Raw genomic sequence first — 25,207 nt, 5'->3', positions numbered from 1 at the left:
CTTCTTATTCTGGCTTTTTCCCTGCCCCTTTCCTATCCTATCCTGCTGAATGGTCATGGCCTGAAATGTCTACTGTCTATTCACCTCCACAGATGCTGCCTGACCTGCTGAGTTCCTCCAGCATGTTGTATTTCCAGCAACAGAATCACTTGTGTTCATGATGAGAAATTTGTTGTTTTGCAGCAGCGGTATGGTGAAAAGACACAAACTCACTACAAATTACAAAATAAATAAACAGTGGAAAAAAGAGGGAATAATGAGGTGTTTCTGGGTTCACAGAGCTTTCAGAAGTCTCATGACAGAAGGGAAGAAGCTGGTCCTGAATAATGCATTATAGTACATTGTTTGGTGACCCGGGGGATGTTTAAAGGGAAGGTGGCGACTGGGGCCCTGATGAGTGGAAAGATACTGTGGTAATCATCACCTGCTGTTTATAGTCTGCGGTTTTACTGACAGAAGCATGGATACAGACTGCCTGAAGCAGGACTGGCAGTGGATTAGTCCTGGAAGAGTAAGTATCTCTGTGAATGGTGGCACCATGAAACTGGAAGTTTATCACGGTGTATCAAGTGAGATTTTACTTGTTTACATGGAAGTTAAAAGCCTTTGGTGTTATTTATAGAATTTTGAATTTTCTGATAGTTCACTTTATTATGAAATGTTCCAAAATGGCTTCAGCCTTCATACCACTATGATCACTTCACAGAAGTCATTGAGTGAAGGGTCAGGAGAGATTTGGGTTACAAAGGCGTCACCACTTTATTGGACTAAAAGACTTCATAGACTTATAGGACGGACTGCAATTTAACTTACGTAAAATATTTGGAAATTTACTTTCTCTGTTTCAAATGAGTCAACAAATAAGCGCTTCAAGCTGGAGTTAATTTTGCCTGTAGAGCGATTTACTCTCCTTATTAAAAGGCGGGATCGCGGACTGTCAATCAAGGCAGGTTGCCTGGCAACAATGGAAGCAAGTAGAGAGGCAACCAATTGGAAAAAAGTGCAATGAGATGAAGGGCTGATCGGCAAGGTGGGCGGGCCCGGGGCTGCAGGTCTTGTCAATCACTCGCTGTAAGGTTTGGGGAGGCGGAGGTCGACTCGACAGGTGAGATCGCGGATCGCTCACCTGGTTCACTGTTTTTGGTGCTCCAAACAGGGACGGGCGCGCTGTCTTAAGCAGCTCCGGATAGTTTTCAAAAACAACCATCCCGAGATCGTGGAGGATAAGAATTTAACGTCGTGAAATCAACTTACCTTTGGAAAAGGCAAGATGTTTAAAAAGAAATCTAGAAACATAACAACGCCCACCAAGTAAGTGATTCACTATTTGCACAAATGCATTTTAGTTATTGCTATATTCAGCGCATACCATATTTTATATACTGATGTAGTTCATAATTTTTAAAATGTTTTCAATAATGTTTTTTTTTAGTTCTACGCCTGGTTTCCTTTAAGACCGACCCCATACGAATAGTAGTTAGATGTTGGACACAAAAGTCTCGAATTAGTATAATATCCCACTCAGTGATCGTTCGCTGTTGCTGCCCTGTGTAAATGCTGGTTATTGATCAGACTACTGAACTAATGAATTCCTATCTAGGGTTCCAAATTTCTCAGTACGACTACGACCGTCTTCAAAGGGATTAATTAAAGTTTCCAATAATATTCACTTTTATTTCAAATTATATAAATCACGTTTTTTCTGTATGGAAGTTGCCTGATTGAGTATGGGTTTCATGCATCCTTTAAACTCCAAAGGGTGCGGCCACGTTGAAAACTTTTTCAAGAAGCCTAATTTATGGGCGCATTCAAGACTGTGTGTCTCAGATTAAAAAAAACACCGTCTAAACTGTAATTACCCTTAGCCCCGAGTGTTAATTGTTATCCGTCTATCCCTGCACTTGAAGGAGGCCACAGAAACGATGTTGCTCCGCTGTCCGGTTAGTGTATGTGGACTGATCCAGGATTGCCTAGTGAACTAGTAATGTGTTTTTGCAGGTAGATAAATTCGCCTGAGCTGTCAAAATTCTAATACCTTGTAGTGGGTGGGGTTCACTGTTCAAGGCTACACCACACCAAACGATTAACTAAATAAACGTAGCATAGAAATTTGATTCTAGAATCAAACTCCCAACTTCAGTGCTCGCTCTCCGCTGCCAGATGAGTAATTGGATTTAATATCACACTCACTAAATCTTCGCTGATACCTAATCTGATTCAAGTGAAACCAATGAAACCGGTATGTTTACAACCGAATAGTTGAATATATAAATTCCGATAGGGATGATTTTTGACCCCACCCTCTGCAGGTGTGACCTGGATTTGAGAACCACCATCACCATTGCTATGTTGTTGGTCAGAATACACTGCATCAGAGTTCATGTCCATAAAACCAGGAAGTTTGATCCTTTTAAGATTTTATATATGTGTGTGTGTATATATATATATTCATTCTGTGGGCAAACAGTTAAAGGGCACTTGTTGGATGAGTTCCTCGTTGAGATGAGGGGCTCGACTCGTTTGTGCTTTTGGGAAAAGGGGCAGGAACAATGTACATTGGTAATTTAAAACAAAATGTGTTAAGTGCATTCCATGTAAACACAAGGGATCCTGCAGATGCTGGAAGTCCAGGGTAACACACCCAAAGTGCTCCAGGAACTCAGCAGGTCAGGCAGCATTTATAGGGAGAAATAAAGAGTTGATGTTTCAGGCCAAGACCCTTCATCAGGACTGGAAAAGAAATTTGGGGCTGGGGGGTGGTGGTTGGAAGGAATATCAGATGGAAGGTGATAGGTAAACCCAGGTGATCCCCACCTTCTTATTCTGGTTTTGTCCACCTTCCTTTCAAGTCCTGATGAAGGGTCACCGTCCAAAACACCTACTCTTAATTCCTCTCCATAGATGGCTTCTGACCTGTTGAGTTCCTCCAGCATTTCGTGTATGCTGCATGTCCGTTTCCATCAGAAAAGTATGTAGTTAATGTCTGGGTGGATCCTTTCACTGAACAGGTTCTTTGTTGCTCTTCTAGTTCCAGCTTCTTTGTTCATCCATAAATTTAATTGTTTCTACCTTTGGCAGTCATGCCTTCAGCTGCTAAGATCCCAAACTCTGGAATTCCCTGCCCCCACCCCCCAAATGCTTCTGCCTCCCTTTTCTTCTTCAAGTGTTCCTTAGAGGTGTCTCTTTGATAAAGCTTTTGACCCACCCGCCCTAATAAGTTCTTTATTTGTGAAACTTCAGAGAAAGGCCTTCAGTTGTTTTGATGCACCGAGGTTGTTAATTGGAAATTATATGATGAATTCTCTCTAAATGCCATAAACGCTGACTACTTCCAGCATTCTTTGTTTTTATTTTCATTATTAATAGAAATTGTGTTGCTCTAACAGAGAGGACCCCTTTCTTTTTCTCTCTCCTTTATCCCTCACTATACCCCTTGCCCACCCTCTGGGTTTTCCCCCCCTCCCCCTTTTCCTTCTCCCTGGCCCTCCTGTCCCATGATCCTCTCGTATCCCCTTTGCCAATCACCTGTCCCGCTCTTGGCTCCATCCCTCCCCCTCCTGTCTTCTCCTATCATTTTGGATCTCCCCCTCTCCCTCCAACTTTCAAATCTCTTACTAGCTCTTCCTTCAGTTAGTCCTGACGAAGAGTCTCGACCTGAAACGTTGACTGTACCTCTTCCTAGAGATGCTGCCTGGACTGCTGCGTTCACCAGCAACTTTGATGTGTGTTGCTTGAAATTCCAGCATCTGCAGATTTCCTGGTGTTTGAGGACCCCTTTCTGTATTGTTGAGAGCAAAAATATTTGTTGATTTATGATCTAACCAACTTTTATGTGGTGCATAGTTCTAGGTGTATCCCACAGAACAGCACAACAATTGTAGATATGAAAGATTTTGTCTCCTTCTGCATGAGGTTTCAGCAGCTCAATAACTTGCTAAGTTAATTTCTTAGGAAGTCTGTTGAAAGGCCGAGATAGAGTGGACGTAGAGAGGATGTTTCCTATAGCGAGGGACCAGAGGGCACAGCCACAGAATAGAAGGACATCCCTTTAAAACAGATGTTAGAAGGAAATTTCATTAGCCAGAGGGTGGTGAATCTGTGGAATTCATTGCCACAGATGGCTGTGGAGGCCAGGTCATTGGATATATTTAAAACGGATCTTGATAAGGTATTGATTAGTAAGGGTGTGAAAGGTTACGGAGAAAAGGCAGGAGAATGAGGTTGAGAGGAATAATGAATCAGCCATGATGAGAAGGTGGAGTAGACTCAATGGGCCAAGTGGACTAATTCTGCTCTGGTGTCTTATCGTCTCCTGGTCTTACGAAAGTGTATAAATGCTGAAGGCTATTTGAACTTAAGCACCTTGAGACCGGTTGCTGTGGTGAATGTGTTAAATAAATCCAAGCTGTTATCAACAGTAAAAGATAGGACAATCAGCACTGGACTTTAGAAGATAAACTGTATTTTAGGATTATGCTGAATTTTCTTGAGAATGTTACACAACCAATAGGCAAAAGCAAAGCAGTGAATCTTACCCATTTGGATTTCAGGATGGATTTGACAATTTGTTTTATCATTGTCTGATTGATTGACTATGAGAGGAATGACAAAATATTCTGTCTGAAATGACAAAGCACGTTGATCTTTTGCAGTCTGGATACCACTCACCAACACAATTTCTCCTTACCATCTTTAAAAAGGACTTGGAGGGATAGAATACTGCCCACAGGATCCAGATTTGGGAAAGGCACCACACTTGGACAAAAGTCAAACATATTGCCATGTATGCCATGATTCCGATTTATTTAAGCCTATCACCCCTGCTGGGGCACAGGCCACTGGCAGCAGCTCACTGGGTCAGTCTTTCAAGTTGTCCCCAGGTGTAGCCCATCTTGGTGTATCCTTCCTGTCCCAGGGATGAGGTCTTTGTGCTTCTGCTGGTGTTTTCATAACTCTGGGTTATCACGGGATGGGGTTGCTAGCCCTGTGCCCAGGGGTCTCCTCCTTTTGTAGCCAGGCTTGGGGCAGTCCATGATTCTAAGGGACCCAGAAAATCTCAAGGCTGCAATACAGATGGAATTCACAACAGTTCAGTGTTAATCAAGTTCGCATAAAACATTGGAATGTGGTGCACATGCATTAGAGTAAAGGAGCAAAAAGGGATCAACTTTTGGTGAATGGGTCATCAAAATTATTGATTTGGTTATTAAGAGAAGCTATTAATTCTAAACTGTACAATATGTATAAATACAGAATCAGTCAATTCGTAGCACGGTAACCTTTTCAATTATTCAAAAATGTCATGTCGGGGACCAGTGGGACTGGACAAATTCTGTTGCATTTACAGAATTTTTAATAGTGTTTTGAGGATTAAATTCTGTTTTGATTTGGCAATCTGTGTGTGGAATACAAAGGCTGTAAACAGTGAATGTAGAGGAATGTTACCAGGTGTCTCCAGCTTTGTAAAGCTTCACAGGTTAGGCAGCATTCTCAGTACATGCCTCAGGTACTGAAACTGCTGCCAAGCCTTTCTCCAAAAATCAAAACCCAGCTTAACAAACTAATGCCACCATACAAATCTCTGACTTGATCTTTCTACATCTGTTGTATTATGCAAACCATACCGATAATTTGATAGGCAATGTGCAACATACAGTATATGGGATGTAATTTTCTACAAAAGTTGTGATTGCGCTGGGCTTTCATATTAACACACAGGCAAAATGTTCTAAAGAAATTATAAAGAAAATCAATATTACATAAATATTTAACAGCATGGCAGTGAGTTGTAAGCTAATTATTTTTAGCATTTGAATTAATTAGTATTATCATTAACTTTAATCCCTAATGGCCAGATTTCATTGTTCGGACTGTTCTGATTTTGATTGATGGCCCAGTTAATGGAATCTTTAATGGCTTTGCCCAGAACTTGATGGGCAAATTATTTTACCATTCCAATTAATAATGATACATTTAACCTAGTGGAAAATGCAAAAATCATCGAACACAGTTCTTAAGCTCGTTAAAGGAAAGTAAACTTTATAATTGCATCTTGCAAAGCTTTTCTAAACCCATTTTACAGACAATGAGGTGCACGCAGTGGCCAATTTTTTAGGTACAGGAGTGGAATCTGGTGAGATCTTCTGCTGAGGTAGCCCATCCACTTCAAGGTTTGACGTGTTCTACATTCAGAGATACTTTTCTGCTCTTCTCCACACCACTGTTGTAGCATGTGATTATTTGAGTTACCATCAGTTTGAACCAGTTTGGCCATTCTCTTTCGACCTTTCTGATTAACATGACACTTTCACCCACAGAATTGCCACTCTGTTTTTTTTTGTTTTTCACATCATTCTCTGTAAACTCCAGAGCAGAGCTTCCCAACCTGGGGCCCATGGACCTCTAGCTTAATGGTACTGGTTCATGGCACAAAAAAAGAGGTTGGGAACCCCTGCTCTAGAGACCATTGTTCATGAAAATCCCAGAGCAGCAGTTTCCGAGAAGCTGAAACCACCCTGTCTGACACCAACAATCATTCCACAGGCAAAATCACTTGGATCACATTTCTTCCCCATTCTGATATTTGCATTGAGTTGCTGCCACATGATCAGCTGACTAGATATTTGCATTAATGAGCAGGGGTACAGGTGTCTCTAATAGTGTGGCCACTTTATGAGTTGAATGCTGTAATTTAACAGAAGTAAAAATTCATCCCTGCTTTGGATGGGAATAGTATGTCTGACCAGTCTCTTATTGGCAAGGATGAATTTATAAGTAAAAGTGTCTCATCTTTGATTTGGCCTCTCCAAATTCTATGGACATTACAACATGTTTATTGGAGAGGAAGTGATTAACGAAACATGGGTTGTAGTTTCATGCCCCTTGCAGAGATTTGAATAATCTAGGTTAGCAGCCCAATGCAAGAGTGCTGCTCTAGTCAGAGGTGCTGTAGTTTGGATGAGCAATTAAACTAAAGCCTCACCTACTCTTTAAAGGAGATGAGAAAGATCCCAGGCAACTATTTTGAAGGATTAAATAGGAAGTATTCCTGGTATTATACTTGACCAACCTCACTAAAATGCTAAGCTGGTTGTTATTGCTATATTTAGAATCTGGGGTAATACAAATTTCTTGTCTTCACTTCAAATACTTATCCTATGGTCTATCTGACTGCTTCAGGCAGACATGTAAAGCACTATATAAACAAACGTTCTTCCTGTTTTTACTCTGTTTATATGGCATAGAGCATAGAATAGTACAGCACAGCACAGCACAGTACAGGCCCTTCGGCCCACAATGTTGTGCCGACCCTCAAACGCTGCCTCCCATACCCCTCGCCACCTTAAATTCCTCCATATACCTGTCTAGTAGTCTCTTAAATTTCACTAGTGTATCTGCCTCCACCACTGACTCAGGCAGTGCATTCCACACACCAACCACTCTCTGAGTAAAAAACCTTCCTCTAATATCCCCCTTGAACTTCCCACCCCTTACCTCATATATTTACACAGTGGTCGTAATACATTACCTTTAAGCTAAGAGAAAATCTGAAAAATTTATAAAAATGCAGAAGCTAATGATGAGACAGAAAGTTCTGGGAAAGTGCAGCAGGTTAAGCAGCAAATCTGGAGAGGAAAAAAAGCAGAAGTTAATGTTTCTGGTCAAAGGTCATTCATCAGAACTAAGACATCTTCCACCTGAAAAATTATCTCTGATTCTCTTTCCACTTGCTGAGTTTTTCCAACATTTCTGTTTTTTATAATCTCTCAACCTATATGAATCCTTAATCCTATGTAATGTCACTGGTGCTCCTCACATGGAGGGAGACACTATGATATCTCCTCCAGGTCATTTTGAGTCACTCCACAAACTGGCACCTCCTGGTGTGAGTTATGCTTGTGTTGATGAAGAACCTGCACAAGGAAATTTACTATTCTTGAATATCAAGTAAGTCAGTTAGCAGTTCTAGACCATATTCCTGCCCCATTCAGCCATGGAAATTTACAGTTCATTAGAGGCCCACCTACTATCCACACTATGTGCAAGAAGAGATAGTGAAGCTTTTCCCACATTCCTGCCCTTGATGTCTAACTTTGCAGATCCTAGTCTTCCTTGTTCATCTTGGTATTCTTTAAATGTTGTGAATATTTCTGCCTCTGTCACTCTTTCAGCCAGTGAGTTCCAGGCGCCACAGCTCTTTGAAAGGACTTTTTCCCTCTACTGATTAGTAGTCATCGTAGCATAACGGTTAGAGTAACACTTTACAGTGCCAACTGTAAGATCAGAGTTCAATTCCTGCTACTGTCTGTAAGGAGTTTATATCTTCTCCTTGTGACTACATGGGTTTCCTCCAAGTCCTTTGGTGTCTTTTACCAGATTCCAAAGACATATGAGTTGTGGGCATGCTATGCGGGCACGGGAAGCACGGCGACACTTGCAGGCGGCCCCCAGCACATCCACGACGCAAAAGGATGCATTTCAATGTATCTGTGACAACTAAAGCTCATCTTTACCTTTGAGTGTCTTAAGTCTAAGATCCCTCTTATTTGACGTCTCTGCTAAGTCCTTGTAGACAACCTATACTTAAACATTCTTTGCTTAAATTTCACTTCAGCTACTTTTGTTTCAATTACTCCTCAATACTAAACTTCTCCATCCTTGTGTAACATCTTTGTGATCTACAAATGTACTTCTGCAGTGCTGTCACCTCTTTCCAACACAAGACTCTAGCTGTGGCCACATTTATAAAGTAGTCACGCCGGATTTTGACCCGAAACATCAACATTTCCTTTCCTTCCACAGGTTTTTGGCGAATTGCTGAATTCCTCCAGCAGCCGGTTTGTTGCCTCATATTCCAGCATCTATAATCTCTTGTTTTCCTCTAGCTGTGGCCCAACTCTTTCATTATACCATTTCAGTACGTTAGTTTCCCGTCTGCTTTTGAACTTAAATTCAGTAGGATCAGTGAACCTGCTTAAACATGTTCCTGACAGTTTTTATCTAATTGCTGTTTCTGTTATGTTAAGCTATACTATAATGTTATAACAGTGTTAATACCTATAGGATCTAATTTCATTTGTCAAAAGCTTGCACCAACCTATCAGCCTGAAGATTACCTATATCATCAGTAAAATACTGAAGGCTTTTGTGCATTGTGGGATCTTGTAAATTTAGCAGCAGCAACTATCTTTTCAATAACATAGAACCATAGAACCATAGAAACTACAGCACAGAAACAGGCCCTTAGGCCCTTTGGCCCTTCTTGGCTGTGCCGATGAGGGGGAATAAAAGCTACTTCTCTGGGTTTATTTTAATTTTCTTTATCATGGTTCCTTTTGATCTTAAAATGGTCAGACTTGGTTTTCAAGGTCTCTGATGTTTTCTGAAAACCCTCCGTGGGCTCACTGCTTCCAAACATTGAAACGTCTTGCTGTTCTAGAACCATCTAAGCATTCAGCAGTTCAGACTGTTTGCAAATTACGGATTTTCACTGCTCCATCACCAATGCCCTAGCCTTTAGTCAGCTGCCATTGCTCTATATGACTATCACAAACATGAGAAAATCAAGGGTTTCAAAGGTACATTTAATGTCAGAAAAATGTATACAATATACATCCTGAAATGCTTTTTTTGTCACAATCATCCACGAGAAACAGAGGAGTGCCCCCAAAGAATGAATGACAGTTAAATGTTAGTACCCCACGGCACACCCCCCCAGCTCACCTCCCTCTCACACGTAAGCGGCAACAATCAACGATCCCCCGCTCCCCCCCACCAGTTTAAAAAAAACATTGGTACCCACCACCGAGCACTCAAGCATGCAGCACAGCGACAGTAAAGATACAGACTTGCAGTACCCCAAAGACCACTCGTTCACCCGGTATTTGACATACCACAGGCTTTCTCTCTCTTTTCACAGAGAGAGGAGAGACATAACAAACAACTCACTGATTTACAATGTTAAAAATCCATTGTGTCACCTTTTCCAGGCTCTGTGCCCAAAGATCTCGGGTCTCTGGGCACACAGCCAGAGATCTTCCGCCTCCCACGATATACTGATTTCCTGCCGAGACACCGACCTTTGGTCCGCCCGTCTCCAAAATCACGAGATCCTGGAGCTCTGAAGGTGAGCTAATCTCTTAGGCCGCATCTTTGGTGTATCAAATAACAGCCAGTCGTAAAACCCAGAGAGCTGGTCCCATTCCTGCAAAAACTGAAGTCAGTGTGTAACTCCAGTTCAGGGTTTTCAAAAGAGCCCCGAAAGGGAAAAATAGAGATATTAAAGATGGAAGTAGAGCTGTTTCTGAAGCTGTAGGGCGCCATCGTCTCCTCCTAAGCTGCTCCTCCAAATGCTGTAAATCCAAAGCAACACACAGACACACACAATGCTGGAGAAACTCTGTAGGCCAGGCAGCATGTATAGAAAAGAGTAAATAGTCCACATTTTGGTCCTGATGAAGGATCCTGGCCTGAAACATACATCTGCTGTGAACGCCTGGCCTGCTGGGTTCCTATAGCATTTTGTGTGTGTTGCCTCACATACAGGAATTCCCTTCCAGAATCTCTCAATGTCTTTCCTCCTTTGAGACACTTGTTAAATCAAGCCTAGTGTTTTAATATCTACCAATGTGACTTAAAACATGACACAACATACTAAGATGACTAATTTTCCCCTTCACTTTCTTCCTGGCAATTCGATGGGGTCACAGTTCCTGCACTAGGATCCAAGAACTAATTCCAATATGGAAATGCAAAGGAAACTAAACATGAGGGAACCTCACTAGCAGCTCCCCACAGGGCAGTAGACTGTTGAAAAGTAAATGGTGTCCAATGATGGTTTGGTTGGGATTTTCATCTTCGGTCACACAAGCACAGAATCTCTGAACCAGGTGAAATTTACCAGCAAAGTCTGAGTCCTCAATTGTCTTTTAACTGAGACGCACCCACACCACACCCAAAGCCAGAAAGTTTAGCAAAGTGAAAAACAAACTTGTATCTCTGTGGGTCACACAGCATCTGTAGAGGAGAAGGGAATTGTTAACATATTGGGTCACAACCCTGCATCAGAACGCCTAACCTCAGCCCAAAATGTTGCCAGTTTCTTCTCCTTCACATATGCCGTTTGACCTGCTGAGTTCTTCCAGCAGTTTGTATTTTTTTTTGCTCAAGATTCCAGCATCTGGAATCTCTTGTCTCCAAGCTCTGCAAAGGCTACCTGACTGAGTCCAGTACCCAAGGACTGATGATCTGTAAACCAGGAGATTCTGCAGAAGCTGGAAATCTTCAGCAACGCACACAAATTGCAGGAGGAACTCGGCAAGTCAGACAGCATCTGTGAGGGGAATAAGCTGCTAATGATTTGAGTTGAGCCCCTTCATCGGGACTGGAAAGGGAGGAGACATAAATGAAAATAAGAAGGTGAGGCTAGAAAAAGGAGTACAAACTGGCAGGTGATACATGAGACCAGGTGAGGAGGAATGGGCTCTCCTTCTCCCTTCTCTCTTTTTCTATTGCCTATTCTGGTTACCCTCTCATCTTTTTTTTTTCTCCTCACCTGCCTATCACCTCCCCTTGGTTTCTCTCCTCCTTCCCTTTCTTCCATGGTTCACTGTCCTTTCCTATCAGATTCTTCCTTCTTCAGCCCTTTACCTCTTCCACCTATCAGCTCCCAGCTTCTTACTTCATCCCACCCTCACCTGGTCTCATCTATCACCTGCCACCTTGTACTCCTCCGCCTCTTCCCACCTTCTTATCCTGGCTTCTGCCTCCTTCCTTTCTAGTCCTGATGAAAGGCCTCGGTCTGAAATGTCAACTGTTCATTCCCCTCCATGGATACTGCCTGATCTGGTGAGTTCCTCCAGCACTGTGTGTTATTCAATTATCTGTGCATCTGTATAGCTGTCAATATTGGCTTATTCTCCCTTCCTTTCCATTTCTGATTAAGGATCTCAGCCCAAAACATTGACTATTCATTAATAACTGCTCTTGGCCCATCATTGAAATGTTCTCACAACCAATGGACTCTTCATCTCATGTTCTCGATATTTATTGCTTATTTAATTATTTAGTATTTCTTTTTTGTATTTGCACAGTTTGTTGCCCTCTGAATGCTTAGTCAGACAATTCAGAAATGGGCCTGTGAGTTAGAAATGAGTCATTTCAGTTATGATATTTCCATAAGACAAAGGAGCAGAAGTAGGCCATTCGGCCCATCGAGTCTGCTCTGCCATTTTATCATGAGCTGATCCATTTTCTCCTATTTAGTCCCACTCCCCTGCCTTCTCACCATAACCTTTGATGCCCTGGCTACTCAGATACCTATCAATCTCTGCCTTAAATACACCCAATGACTTGGCCTCCACTGCCGCCCGTGACAACAAATTCCATAGATTCACCACCCTCTGGCTACAAAAAATTTCTTCGCATTTCTGTTCTGAAAGGGCGCCCTTCAATCCTTAAGTCATGCCCTCTCATACTAGACTCCCCCATCATGGGAAACAACTTTGCCACATCCACTCTGTCTATGCCTTTTAACATTCGAAATGTTTCTATGAGGTCTCCCCTCATTCTTCTAAACTCCAAGGAATACAGTCCAAGAGCGGACAAACGTTCCTCATATGTTAACCCTCTCATTCCCGGATTCATTCTAGTGAATCTTCTCTGTACCCTCTCCAACGTCAGCACATCCTTTCTTAAATAAGGAGACCAAAACTGCCCACAGTACTCCAAGTGAGGTCTCACCAGCGCCTTATAGAGCCTCAACATCACATCCCTGCTCCTAAACTCTATTCCTCTAGAAATGAATGCCAACATTGCATTCGCCTTCTTCACTACTGACTCAACCTGGAGGTTAACTTTAAGGGTATCCTGTACGAGGACTCCCAAGTCTCGTTGCATCTCAGAACTTTGAATTTTTTTCCCCATTTAAATAATAGTCTGCCCGTTTATTTTTTTCTGTCAAAGTGCATAACCGTACACTTTCCAACATTGTATTTCATTTGCCACTTCTCTGCCCATTCTTCCAATCTATCCAAGTCTCTCTGCAGACTCTCCGTTTCCTCAGCACTACTGGCCCCTCCACCTATCTTCGTATCGTCAGCAAACAGCCACAAAGCCATCTATTCCATAATCTAAATCGTTGATGTACAATGTAAAAAGAAGCGGCCCCAACACTGATCCCTGCGGAACACCACTGGTAACCGGCAGCCAACCAGAATAGGATCCCTTTATTCCCACTCTCTGTTTCCTGCCAATCAGCCAACGCTCCATCCACGTATGTAACTTTCCTGTAATTCCATGGGCTCTTATCTTGTTAAGTAGCCTCATGTGTGGCACCTTGTCAAAGGCCTTCTGAATGCTGGTTGAACTCAAGTTGGATAGTCTTTCATTGATTCTGTAATGGTTATTATTCTATAGATTTATTGACTGTGCCCACAAAAAAAATGAATCTCCGGGTTGTATATGGTGATATATATTTACTTTGAACTTTGAACGTTATTCGCTTCCATAGATGCCACTTGAGTTGATGATGTGTGGAGTGACTCTGTCACAGACACGCACATCTCATTTGTGAAACCATGGCACTCAAATCAAATTTCTGGCAGCCTGTTTTGCATGAGAAGCAGGAGGATAGTTACTTTGCTGCACCTGCCACACCTGCACGTTGGGGCTGAGCCGTCGACGCTGGTTTTATCATAGAATAACTCTTTACACCTACACCCATTGCCTCAGTTCCCTGAATGTCTCGAGAGCAGATCTAGTATTGCAATCAGTCCTAAAGCTTACAGTACAGGTGGGGAAAAGGCAAAAGCAATTTAAAACTGTGCCATATTGCTCTTTGAGTTTCATCAGAATAATAGTGCAATTAATTGTTTTAATGCAAAGATTGCAACTTACCAATTTTATTTTAAAGTCCATCAGCTGTTGCTGGAGTATTCGACTTTACTCTCGCTCCTGGAGCAAACATAATTCCACCTGTCTATTGTTTCAGACAGATATTATAATTCTGGCCTTTTAACAAGGGAGGAGCCGCATTGGTAACCATGCAAGGAATGCTCTGGGTGTGTCTTGCACAGCATATTAAAGCTGGATGTTGAAACCAATCTAACTTGAGTGAATGGTTTAACTCTTTGAGAACTGGAATTCCAAGTATGGCGTTGAATGGACAGGTGAATAATGGGGAGTGGAATGTCATTGGCTAGCTTAACTAATTGGGTAAATAGAAACACCTGATGCCACACACCTGGTGAAAGTTGACTGCCAGCCTTCCATTCTAATAGGGAGAAGATCACAACAAATCGCTGAACACGAAGCAATCTCCCGCAGCTCTGTCAGACTGTAATTTGTGCAGGTTGGCCATTGCACCTCCTGCGCCACAGTAGTGCACACAAAGACGAGGAACACGACTGGCTGCAGTGAGCCCTGGGTTGATCTGCCAGAGATGCGAAATGCTGTCACTCAGTCGTCCAGGGTACGGGAGGAGCAGGGTAAACACAGCGACAACCACTCATAGTACCTCGGACATCATCTACACTGACGGCCCTGCAGGCATCAAGATCTGCTCGTAGACCATGCTCCTCATTCAGGCTCTGTATCCTCAGTGTTCACCTGTGCCAGGACCACAAGGGGGACTATAGGCAGTGGGCAGTGCCTTCCCCACTGGTGTGATTGCTCCTCAGAGGCACCTAGCGACCTCAGCAGATTGAGGGGCAGATCTAACAATGCTGTTTGCAAAGCATTCAATAACATGACGTGTGTCAGTGCTAATAAGGCTGATTCTGATTCTGAACTCCAGGCTCGAAGGACACTGAGACCTTCTCCTTTCTGCCCTGCCTAATGGGCTGGCTGGTGTTCTGGGGAAACTTTGATGCTCCCAGTACAGCAGGTACCGTCCCATGTGTAGTTGGGATTGGAGAGCGAGTCACTGACCTACAGGTGAAGATGGTCCACCTGGAATGGATTCCAACACCTGCAACCCCTTTCCCTGTTACCCCCACACCAAGGTGCACCCCATGCCCAAAATCAGTCAGGGGGCGGTTACCCAAACGATGGGCACTTCCGCCAGCCACAGGAGCCTCGGAACTCAGCAGAGTTAGACCTGGAAGTGCAGGCTTTCTCTCCCTCTTAATTATCCACAAACTGATGGATTGTGTGTGGCTGCTGGGTGATCGAGAATTGGCTGAATAGAAATCCAAAACTTCACCTGACAATAGTTACTTCAAGAAATTGTTGTAAAAGATGAAGCTAGCTTCTGATTTCTGGTGATGCCCAAAGTGTCAAGTGCAACGGAGCCTTTAGTGTATGCTTTATGTGCTTGAAGGTCTTTCCACCAACAATGGAGGAACTTCAGAGGTCACAGAGCAAGGGGCTGGGTGGTGGGGTGGAGGGGGGGCGGTGTTAGATCCACAGGTGGGCAGGAATTGAAACAATGAAGGAAAAGATTATGCTGCTTTGCATGCTATTCTTCAAGAATCCTGAGAAAGATGTGAGTGAATGTAGACCCCCCCACACTCTGTGGACCTCCCTGGCTTTGTCACGTTGTCGTCTCTCCTGATCAGGACCCATTAACGTACCTACAGAATATAGGCAGCTCTTAAATATGGTTGGGCCCACAGGACTCTGAAGGGACAGAAAAACTGTGCACTCGAGACATGACTGCTAATTGCCTTGAAGCCATTTACTTGGTTTGAGCTGATGGACACAAGCGGCCTGTGTAGAAAATTCCCTTTGATTCTGGTTCTCTGGAGCAACTGGGCCTTGAAGGGAAGCAGCCAGTGACTATACTTACCCTCTTTCTCTTTGTACTGCCCCAGGAAATGAAAGTTTTATTGCCTTCACCAACTCCGATGCCGTGGTTGGAGTTGAAACATCCCGATAAGATCCATATTGCATAAGATTTTGGGTCTGATGATCGCCATGATCACCTGCACTCACTATTCAGACCACACACGGAGAGCGGACAGAGTACCACACATTGGCTGGCACCGTGTCCTAGCAATGAGAGATAGGGAGTGGTGTGGAAAGGGGGCAGGAGGAAACAACAAAATCTGCAGTGTAAGTGTGTATGCATTGAATTAAAGTAGAATATTAACCACACACTTAGTAAAGGATTGATTAATTCTTATGGTCTGTGGGTGGTGAACTTTATGGTGAAAGGTTTATCCTCAACAGACGGCAACAGGAAGAGTTCATGAGCAGTTCAACTGTGGTTGTATCCAGTAATATTTAACCCTCGTGTGCTGAGGGGATAAATGGCACGGCAATTTTTTTCAATAGTTAGGGGCAATTAGTGCTTCCAAATATTGTTTATAGTAAATGAGGCTTCCTGCTTTAATGAGTTTTGAAGGAGGTTAATCCATCAGATAGACTCAATGATTTAAATACCATTTGAGTGAACTGTGGAAGGACTAGAATGGCCAGAAAGTGAGTTTCGTGTTGAAATACAACTCGGGTGGGGAGTGTGGATTAGTCAGGCAGGATAAATATGATTGTGGATCAACTTTAACCCACTGATAAACTGATAAGGCAGACCTAATGCTAATTTTCCAAGCTGCTCGATATTTCCTCCCCGTTGATGTGAGGAACGTTGGGAGAAGTGGGAAAATGGAATGTTAACCTGTCCAGTCATCTGAAGGTTTCACACTCAGTAGGACTGATTAGAATCAGAATCGGGTTTGTTATTACTGACTATGTGGTGAAATTTGTAGTTTTGCAGCAGCAGTACAGTGCAATACATAAAATATACTATAAATTATAGTGATGTTTGTGTGTATGTATATATGAATGAAATTCAGTAGTGCAAACAGAGTTCATAGGTTGATTGTCAGTTGAGAAATCTGATGGCAGAAGGGAAGAAGCTGTTTCTAAAACACTGAGTGTACCTTTGTGCTCAGGTAGCTCTTTGGTGAGAAGAGAGCATGTTCTGGGGGATGGTGGTGGTCCTTAATGATGAATGCTGCCTTCTTTGAGGGATTGAAGATGTCCTCGATAGTGGGGAGGCTAGTGCCCATGATGGAGCTGGCTGAGTTTACAACTCGGCAGCTTTTTCCAATCCTGTGCAGTGGCCCCTCCGTACCAGATGGTGATGCAAATTGACTGATTTAAAGTGCTTCCCTGCAATACATGACAGAGCTAATCTTTTTTTAATTTTCGCCTTTTGACCTCATCCGTGCCAATGTCCAAAGTGAGAATCTTCCAGTTTGTGAAGTGAAGCAGTTTGTAGCTAGTCAGGCAATTTGCATTAAATATCACTCCCTAAAGATCAAAAGCAGATGAAGCAATCTGTGCCATTGTCTCGTTCCAAAGAAAGCTGTGGTTAGTGAATGCGTCCATCAAATTCTTAGTAGCTTTCAACCTGAGCACTTGCCAAGTCCATAAAAGACAACATTTTTGCTGCTGGATGCAAATGCAATTGCTGAGCACAACAACATTTTCATTTCTTATTTATGTTTTCCTAGCCGTTTTAAAGGCTATATTCATTAAAACTGTATTCCAAATATTCCATTTACCATTGAATGGGCACGTGGCCAAGTGGTCAAGGCGTTCGTCTAGTGATCTGAAGGTCGCTAGTTTGAGCCTCAGCTGTAGCAGCGTGTTTGTGCCCTTGAGCAAGGCACTTAACCACACATTGCTCTAGTCTGTGCGAGGAGTGGCGCCCCACACAGACTTCCAATCTGCGCCTTGTAAGACATGAAAATGCCCGACGCAGGCCTCTCATGGTCCAAGTCGACATTCCCTTCCTCCCTCCCCTACCATTGAATGGAAGGGTTCTAGATAACTGGACGGGTGGATAGAAAGCTGCAAATACAGAGCACGGAAGCAGATCATTTGGCCCAATGGCTCTATGCTGGTCTTTATGTTCCACTCTCCTCCCATTTTCCCCAATCTAAACCATTCAGTATTGCACTCCATTCTGTTTTTCTTGATTCTCTTCACCCTGCTCTTCAATAAACTGAAAACAATTCAGCTCAAGGACTCCTTGCGGTCGAGAGCTGCACATTCTGACCAGTCTTTGGGTAAGGACGTTTGTCAGGTAATTATTCCATTCTCTGACTTGTATTCTCTCTGGGTTTTTTTTTGTTTATTTTCTTGCCCTGTAAGTGCCGTCTTTCTCCTAGAAAACCCACTTAATCTCTCCTGCCCCCCAGGTCAGAGAAGCTGACCTTGTTGATGATCTTATGACAGTGATGCCTGGTTACGTTACTCTCCACAAAAGAAAGGGCTCGGTGACTATTTTACACAACCCATAGGAAACCAACTGAAGAGTACTTAAGACAGAGCAACTCAACTTTTTTTCCACTCTGTGAGGATCACATTTCTGCTCTTCAAGGCTAATCTTCAACAGTCTGCAAAACTGAGGCTCTACTATATCAGTAGGATACTGATGGCATGGAGATGGTCTGATTCATGGAATCGGAGACATTCACAGCACAGGAGGAGACAATCTACCCATTGTAATCTTGTCACCTGAAGAAGCTGATACAGATTAATGCTATTTTCAAGCTCCCTCTCAGTTTTCAGTCCTGTGGCTTGTGCACTTTCGAGTGCTGATCCAGACAATTCTTAAATGGACCAAGGTTCTCTGCCTTCACTACTGGTCAGAATCAGAATCAGGTTTTTTTTTTATCACTGACATATGTCATGAAATTTGTTGTATTTGTAGCAGCAATACAATGCAGCACATTGAAAAATTGGTATAAGTTACAAATAAAACAAATAGTGTAAAGCGGAAGAGTGAGATAGTGTTCCTGAACCATTCGGAAATCTGGTGGTGGAGGGGAAAAAGCTGATCGTAAAACATTAAGTGTGGGTCTTTAGGCTTCCCTTCCCTGATGGTGCGAACAAGAAGATGGCATGTCCTAGATGGTGAGGGTCCTTAATGATGGATGGTGCCACGTTCTGAAGATGTCCTTGATGGTGGTGAGGCTTGTGTCTGTAATAGAAACATAGAATATAGGTGCAGGAGTAGGCCATTCGGCCCTTCGAGCCTGCACCGCCATTCAGTAAGATCATGGCTGATTATCCAACTCAGAACCCTGTACCAGCCTTCCCCCCCATTCCCCCTGATCCCTTTAGCCACAAGGGCCATATCTAACTCCCTCTTAAATATAGCCAATAAACTGGCCTCAACTGTTTCCTGTGGCAGAGAATTCCACAGATTCACCACTCTCTGTGTGAAGAAGTTTTTCCTAATCTCGGTCCTAAAAGGCTTCCCCTTTATCCTCAAACTGTGACCCCTCCTTCTGGACTTCCCCAACATCGGGACGGAGGCGACTGAGTCCCAAACACCTACCACACCACTACTAGAGAAAACAAAATCCATAATTCTACCTGTCTCTTAAGCCCATAACCTTAAATCTAAACTAAGGTCCTGTTAGCCTTGTCCCCATGAAAACTGCACCTCACACCGAAGATGCCGCTTTCCCCAGTGGAGCCAGGAAAGAGCAAGAGTCCTCCCTCATCTTCAGCAAGGAACATCTCAGCTTCTGCTGACCTCAGCAGGAGAGATTAAGTGGGTTTTCTAGGAGAAAGGGGTCCCCTTCAGGGCAAGAAAAGAAACCAAAAAAAAGTCTACAGAGAAAAATTACCTAGACTGACATGAGGAAACCAATGATTTGGATATACCAGGGTAGCCATACAATATTTTATAAGATTTCACAGCCATAACACAAGATGGAAACAATGTGCTACCATATTCCATTGTAACCATTTGGGAGTGACTAATCCAAAGGTATTGTCGTCATGGTGATCACCAATCATGTACTTCAGTAAAGCTTGGAATTGGCTTCATGGCTTGATCTTCATGAGTGATAATATTGTTGAGGTTACATTGGATGCTCTCTCTGCAGATGGCTTTAATTATTTTTAAAGCTTTATTAAAATGGAATTGTTCCTCCATAAACATGAGTCAAACAATAAATTAGTTTAGTTACTTCTGCAATGCAGATAGGATTGAGAAATAATAATTGGCTGGCATTGCTGTTTGGCCCAAGGGTGATTTAACTGGAATGACAGGCTGATCGGAAAAAGCAAACAGTACAACGCCTCTTTGCTGTACCACAGCACCACTTGCTATTGGAACACAGTGCATTAGCACAAAGGCAACTTGTTTGTCAAATGACCATCAAATGATTGACTTAGAACTTTTAAACAAAAGGTTGTAGTAAAAGTAGAACAAGTTTGTTCCTGAACAAATATTCCTGTGGGAAGAAGACTGACTAAAATTTATCAAAATTATTTTACTAAAACTAGTGAAGAAACATCAACTCCCATCTAGTCGGACTTGTTTTTATTTAGCACCTTTCAACACCTCCCAGTACCACAAAGTACTTTGCAGTCAGAATCAAAATTAGGTTTAACATCACTGGCATATGTCGTGAATCCAATAAGATGCTTTTGAACCACGGTCAGTGTTGTAGCATTAGACATGAGACAGCTGCTTTGTGCACAGCAAGATCCAATAAGCAAAGTCGTTAGACTGGTCAGATGTGAAATGTTAGAAGGCCAGGTATATTTGAGGAAGGAATCAAATTCTCCCAGTCTGCATATTAGTACTAGCCTTGTCATTTGTTCTCTCCACCCTTTTCCTCTTCTTTGCAACTTTATTCCTACTTCTCTCAGTTCCTATGAAAGATTATTGACCTGAAATGTGACTCTGTTTATTGCCACAAATGCTGCCTCACCTTTGGGTCAATTCCAATGTTGCTGTTTTATTTCTGATTTCTATCATCTGCAGTATTTTGTTGCTTCCCGAACCAGATTGTAGGTCTCCTTGTGTCCTTGATGAATGTCGGCCATCTCAGCAGAAAAGTCCCACTACTGTTTGAATTATTACCATTGAACCTTTTACAACTATTTGAGTGAGCTGATAGGACTTAATTTAAGATAAAACCTACAGAAATATTTCTGAAATGGAGAATTCCCAAGAGTGTTGCACTCCATCCACACTGCGTTAGACTCTAGGCCTAGATTTTAGTGTTCAAATTTCTGAAGTAGGGCTTGAACTCTCAAACTTCAGATCATAGGTCTGACTACCATCAATCAAAACCACAGGTGACATTGAGTTCAGGGACAGCAACTCCGGCTGGACATCTAAAAGTTCTGTCATCGCAGTGCCATTGATTTCCTGGTGGGGTACACCCAAATTTACCATCTGGTGAGAAAGGGGCAGAGGCTTTGCTGGCACACACAAAATGCTGGAGGAACTCAGCAGGTCAGGCAGCATCTATGGCAATGAATAAACAGTTGGCGTTTCGGGCCGAGACTCTTCTTCAGGAAGGGAAGGGGAAGACACCAAAATAAAAACCAGGCTGGACAGTTCCTGACAAATGTTGCAGTATATACTGTATGCAGTATATTTTGTGTATATATAAGAGAATACATTCTTCAAGGTTGTTGGCTCTGGCAGAACCTGGAGATGGGTCTATAGTTCCTGGTGAATCCAGAGTGGTATTGAAGGTTGGCAATCTCAGGAAATGGCATGGGGGTGCCCACAAAGACCCCTGAGAAGGTGAAGCAAGAAAGAGTTGATTATTGCAGATTGATGCTGGATCAGACGGTATCTGCTCTAATCTGTCACAAAGTTAAATCTCAATTCTGCGTTGTACACCATGACCAGATGTGCCAGGTTCTCTTTCCATCATGCAGGTAGACACTTAATCCTGAGCTGATAGTGGAGCGCATCTGCTGATGCTCAGTTCTAAACCCTGATTTAGAAATATTACCAATGCAGTGTGACTAGTGGGGTAACGGCAAGCAATCTGCTGTCTTCTGCCATCACAATGGACCACGCCACCGTTCTGACATAAATTCAGGAAACGTTCATGAGATGGTTCTTTTACTGGGGCCAGAGCTGGGGTAGCGTAGTGGTTGGTGCCACGCTTTATAGTACAGGCCACCCAGGTTCAATTCCAGCCACTGCCTGTAAGGAATTTGTACGTTCTTCCTGTGACAGTATGTGTTTTCTCCAGGTGTTCCTGTTTCCTCCCACCGTCCAAAGGTGTACCGCCTGGTAGGTTTAGTCATTGTAAATTGTCCTGTGGTTAGGACTAGGATTAAATCAGAGGATTGCTGGGCAGTGAGGCTCAAAAGGGCCAGAAGGTCCTATTCGGCACAGTATATCAATAAATACACCGACTGGGAATGTTTTAGCAGATACGTTTTCAAAGCATCTCAACAGTGGAGGAAATTTGTTCACAGCAAATAAATCTAAACAAGTGTCCTTGGTGAGAAATAATGCCACAGTGCTCCTCTTGCGGTTTTCCTTGAGAGCATGCAATTGATTGAACCAGCTTTATCGAAGTGTATGTTGGTAACTCTTTGACAGGGCCAGATACTGGACCTTTACAGTCTGCAATAAAACCCTGCCAATTTCCAACACCACAGCTCGGGCCAAACAGGACAGACAGTTCAGCCTATTAATTATCCGTCCATCAATCTGAATTAAAGAAATCAATTGAACATCTACTTCTCTAACTTCCAGTAATTTCTCTCCTTCCCTCCTCCTCTCTTTTTCCATTCCCCATTCTGGTTACCCTCTCACCCCTTATCTTTGTACCTGCCCATCACATCTCTCTGGTTCCCCCTCCTCCTTCCCTTTCTTCCATGGTCCACTGTCCTCTCTTATTAGATGCCTCTTTCTTCAGTCCTTTACTTCTTCCACCTAGTACATCTGTTACTTCATCCCCCCCCCACCTGTCTCACCTGTCACCTGCCAGCTTGAGCTCCGCCCCTCCCCCTCCTTATTCTGTCTTCTGCCCCCTTCCACTCTAGTCCTGATGAAAGGTCTCGGCCTGAAACGTCAGCCGTTCATTCCCTTCCGTAGATGCTGCCTGATCCTCCAGCACTTGGTGTTGCTAATTATCCCTAATTGCCCACCAGAAGGTGGTGGCGGCTTGGGCAGATGGACTGCATATGTGTGGTGACCTAGAGATCCAGTATTTGACTAGAAGAGTTAGTGATGTAGTTCCAGGTCAGATTACGCAGGAGGTATTGGTGCTCCATGTAGTTTCAGTCCAGTGTGAAAGAGGTTTTGGGTTTCTTAAGAATTTCTCTTATCCCATTGATGATAGCTGTGAATAGGCTGGTCACGATTGGCTGGATTGGATTTGTGCTGCCCTAGTCATTTTCCACCTTAACAGCTAGATAACAGGACTGAAGCTGCTTTGGAACAGCCTGGCTCGAGGTGCAGGGGTATTATGGTTGGATTGTATCTGCACTCACAGTTTATACTGAGACATTTCTTGTGGTTGAAGATCAGCTTGGGTAGGATTCTGAGACGGATCAGTATTTCTGGCTAGAGGTAGTTGCACTCGCCATAATGGATGCTGCTCTCATTCCAGGAGTCTCCTCAAACCACCCCCCCCCCCACCCCCCAGAAGCTGTTCAGTACTCTGCCACCATGCATGGTAGCATGCTGCTGAATTGCTAAGCTTGGATTGTTCTATCAGGTGTGGGATCATTATCCGATTGTAGCCCAGTCTTGTTTTCCTCCCTGATTCAGGGCTGGTTCCAATCCTGGAGTGAAGGGTACACTAGGTCATGAAATGAAATAAAACTAGAACAAGGAGCAGAGTAGCACAAGATCAGGCTCTTTGGCCCACCGTGCTGGTAATGATGCCAATTTAGACTAATCCCATAATTATGTAGGCTGCATCACTCCCTGCCTGTTCACATGTCTAAGTGCCTCTTAAATGTCACCATCTTATCCACTTCCAGCACCTCCCTTGGCAGAATATTGCAAACACATACTATTCTGTGTAAACAAATACTTATGTTACAAATCTCCTTTAAACTTTCTCCCTCCCAGCTTAAAGCTGTGCTCCCTATTATTTGACACTGACTATCTGCCTGGTTTCTCATAATTTTATATAATTCTGTCAAGTTGCTCTCAAACTTCGATACTCGAGAGAAAACATTTCAAGTTTGTACAACCTCTCCTTATACCTAATACACTTCACTCGAGGCAACATTCTAGTGAACACCTTCTGCTCCCTCTCTGAAGCCTTCACATCATTCCTGTAGTATGATGACCAGAACTGCACGAGGTACTCTAAGTGTGGCCTTCCCAAAGTTTTATGCAATTACAACGCTCCAGCTTCTTGTACTCAGTGCCCTGACTGATGAAGACAAGCATGCTACAGTATACACTTTCTTTACCCCCTGTCCGCTGGTGTTGCCACTTTCAGAGAGCTATAAACGTACCCAACGTTCCTCTGCTCCTCAATGTCTTGCCATTTAATCTATACTTCCCTCTTGCATTTGTTCACCCAGGATGCATCACCTCAAACTCCATTTGGCATTTCTGTGCACAAGTTTCGAACTGATGTATATCCCGCAGTGTCTTCTGACCACCTTTCTTACTATCCATAACTCCAACAACTTTCATGTCTTCTGCAAACCAAGATGGAGGTCTGTGTCGTGCAGTCACAGGCCCCTGCCCCTCCCTACTCTTTGCCATGAAGCTTTCTCAGTTTGGGGACAGGATGTGGGCTGAAAGATGAGATTCAGGCAGTTTAGCCATGTCGGGCTGAAGAGAGTTAACCCACGGCCTCTTTCTGCTCCTTTGTCTAATGGACACCAGTTATGGCATAAATCCATGATATTTACCACAAGGTAAATGGAAAATGCTTTCATTACTCAGCAGGTCAAGCAGTGTTCATAGTCCAAGTCTTTTCTGATCAAAATCATTGACCTGCCATATTACCTCTGCTTTTCTCTTCGTGCATGTTGCCTGATCCTCTGAGAATTTTCAGCATCTTCTTTTTAAGAATCAGAGTTCCAGCATCTGCAGCACTTTGCTTTTAATGCTATTTTGGAGTCAGTCACGTTGGTGAAACATTGGTGTCTTAAGGTGATCAGAGACCAGATAAGGACTGTAGATTTCCTTCCCTGAAGCAGCTGGGTCTCCACATCCACTATAGTCATCATCACTGATTTTAGATATTTCTAAACCTTAGATTTATTTGGCTAGAATTTGTTCAGGTTATCGTTTCTTCAGGCCAGCCCTCTGAATTATTTGTCCTGTAAGATAATCACAGCACTATTTAAACGAACCTTCAATGTACATTGTGTAATTAAAATGTTAACTGCTCAAACAATATTGATGTTGACAAAGGAGAAGCTGTATGGCTATTTCATTTAATAATACTTTGCAATGAGCAGTTAAATAGCAAAGAAGTGGAACCTTTGTAAATTAAGGTTTACAACT

General features: G+C 43.0%; 1 protein-coding gene and 1 long non-coding RNA gene across 2 annotated transcripts in view; one reads left to right on the top strand and one right to left on the bottom strand.

Annotated features, from left to right (window-relative positions):
* The first annotated feature begins 1,082 nt into the window (after positions 1-1,082).
* Positions 1,083-25,207, top strand: part of ppl (periplakin) — an 84,572-nt gene continuing 60,447 nt past the window's right edge. Inside the window, exon 1 of the mRNA XM_063059190.1 lies at positions 1,083-1,311. Coding sequence (XP_062915260.1) covers positions 1,271-1,311 — 41 coding nt within the window. The 5' untranslated portion in view covers positions 1,083-1,270. The remainder of the gene's footprint in view (positions 1,312-25,207) is intronic.
* LOC134351395 (uncharacterized) lies at positions 4,020-14,185 on the bottom strand. Its single transcript, XR_010019143.1, has 3 exons — positions 13,897-14,185; positions 7,529-7,625; positions 4,020-5,062 (listed from the first exon to the last, which is right to left on the bottom strand). It is a non-coding gene; the product is annotated as an uncharacterized LOC134351395 (long non-coding RNA).

The sequence above is a fragment of the Mobula hypostoma genome, chromosome 9, assembly GCF_963921235.1.
Source record: "Mobula hypostoma chromosome 9, sMobHyp1.1, whole genome shotgun sequence".
NCBI classification, from domain to species: Eukaryota; Metazoa; Chordata; class Chondrichthyes; order Myliobatiformes; family Myliobatidae; genus Mobula; species Mobula hypostoma.
This window is presented reverse-complemented; position numbering and strand designations above follow the sequence as displayed.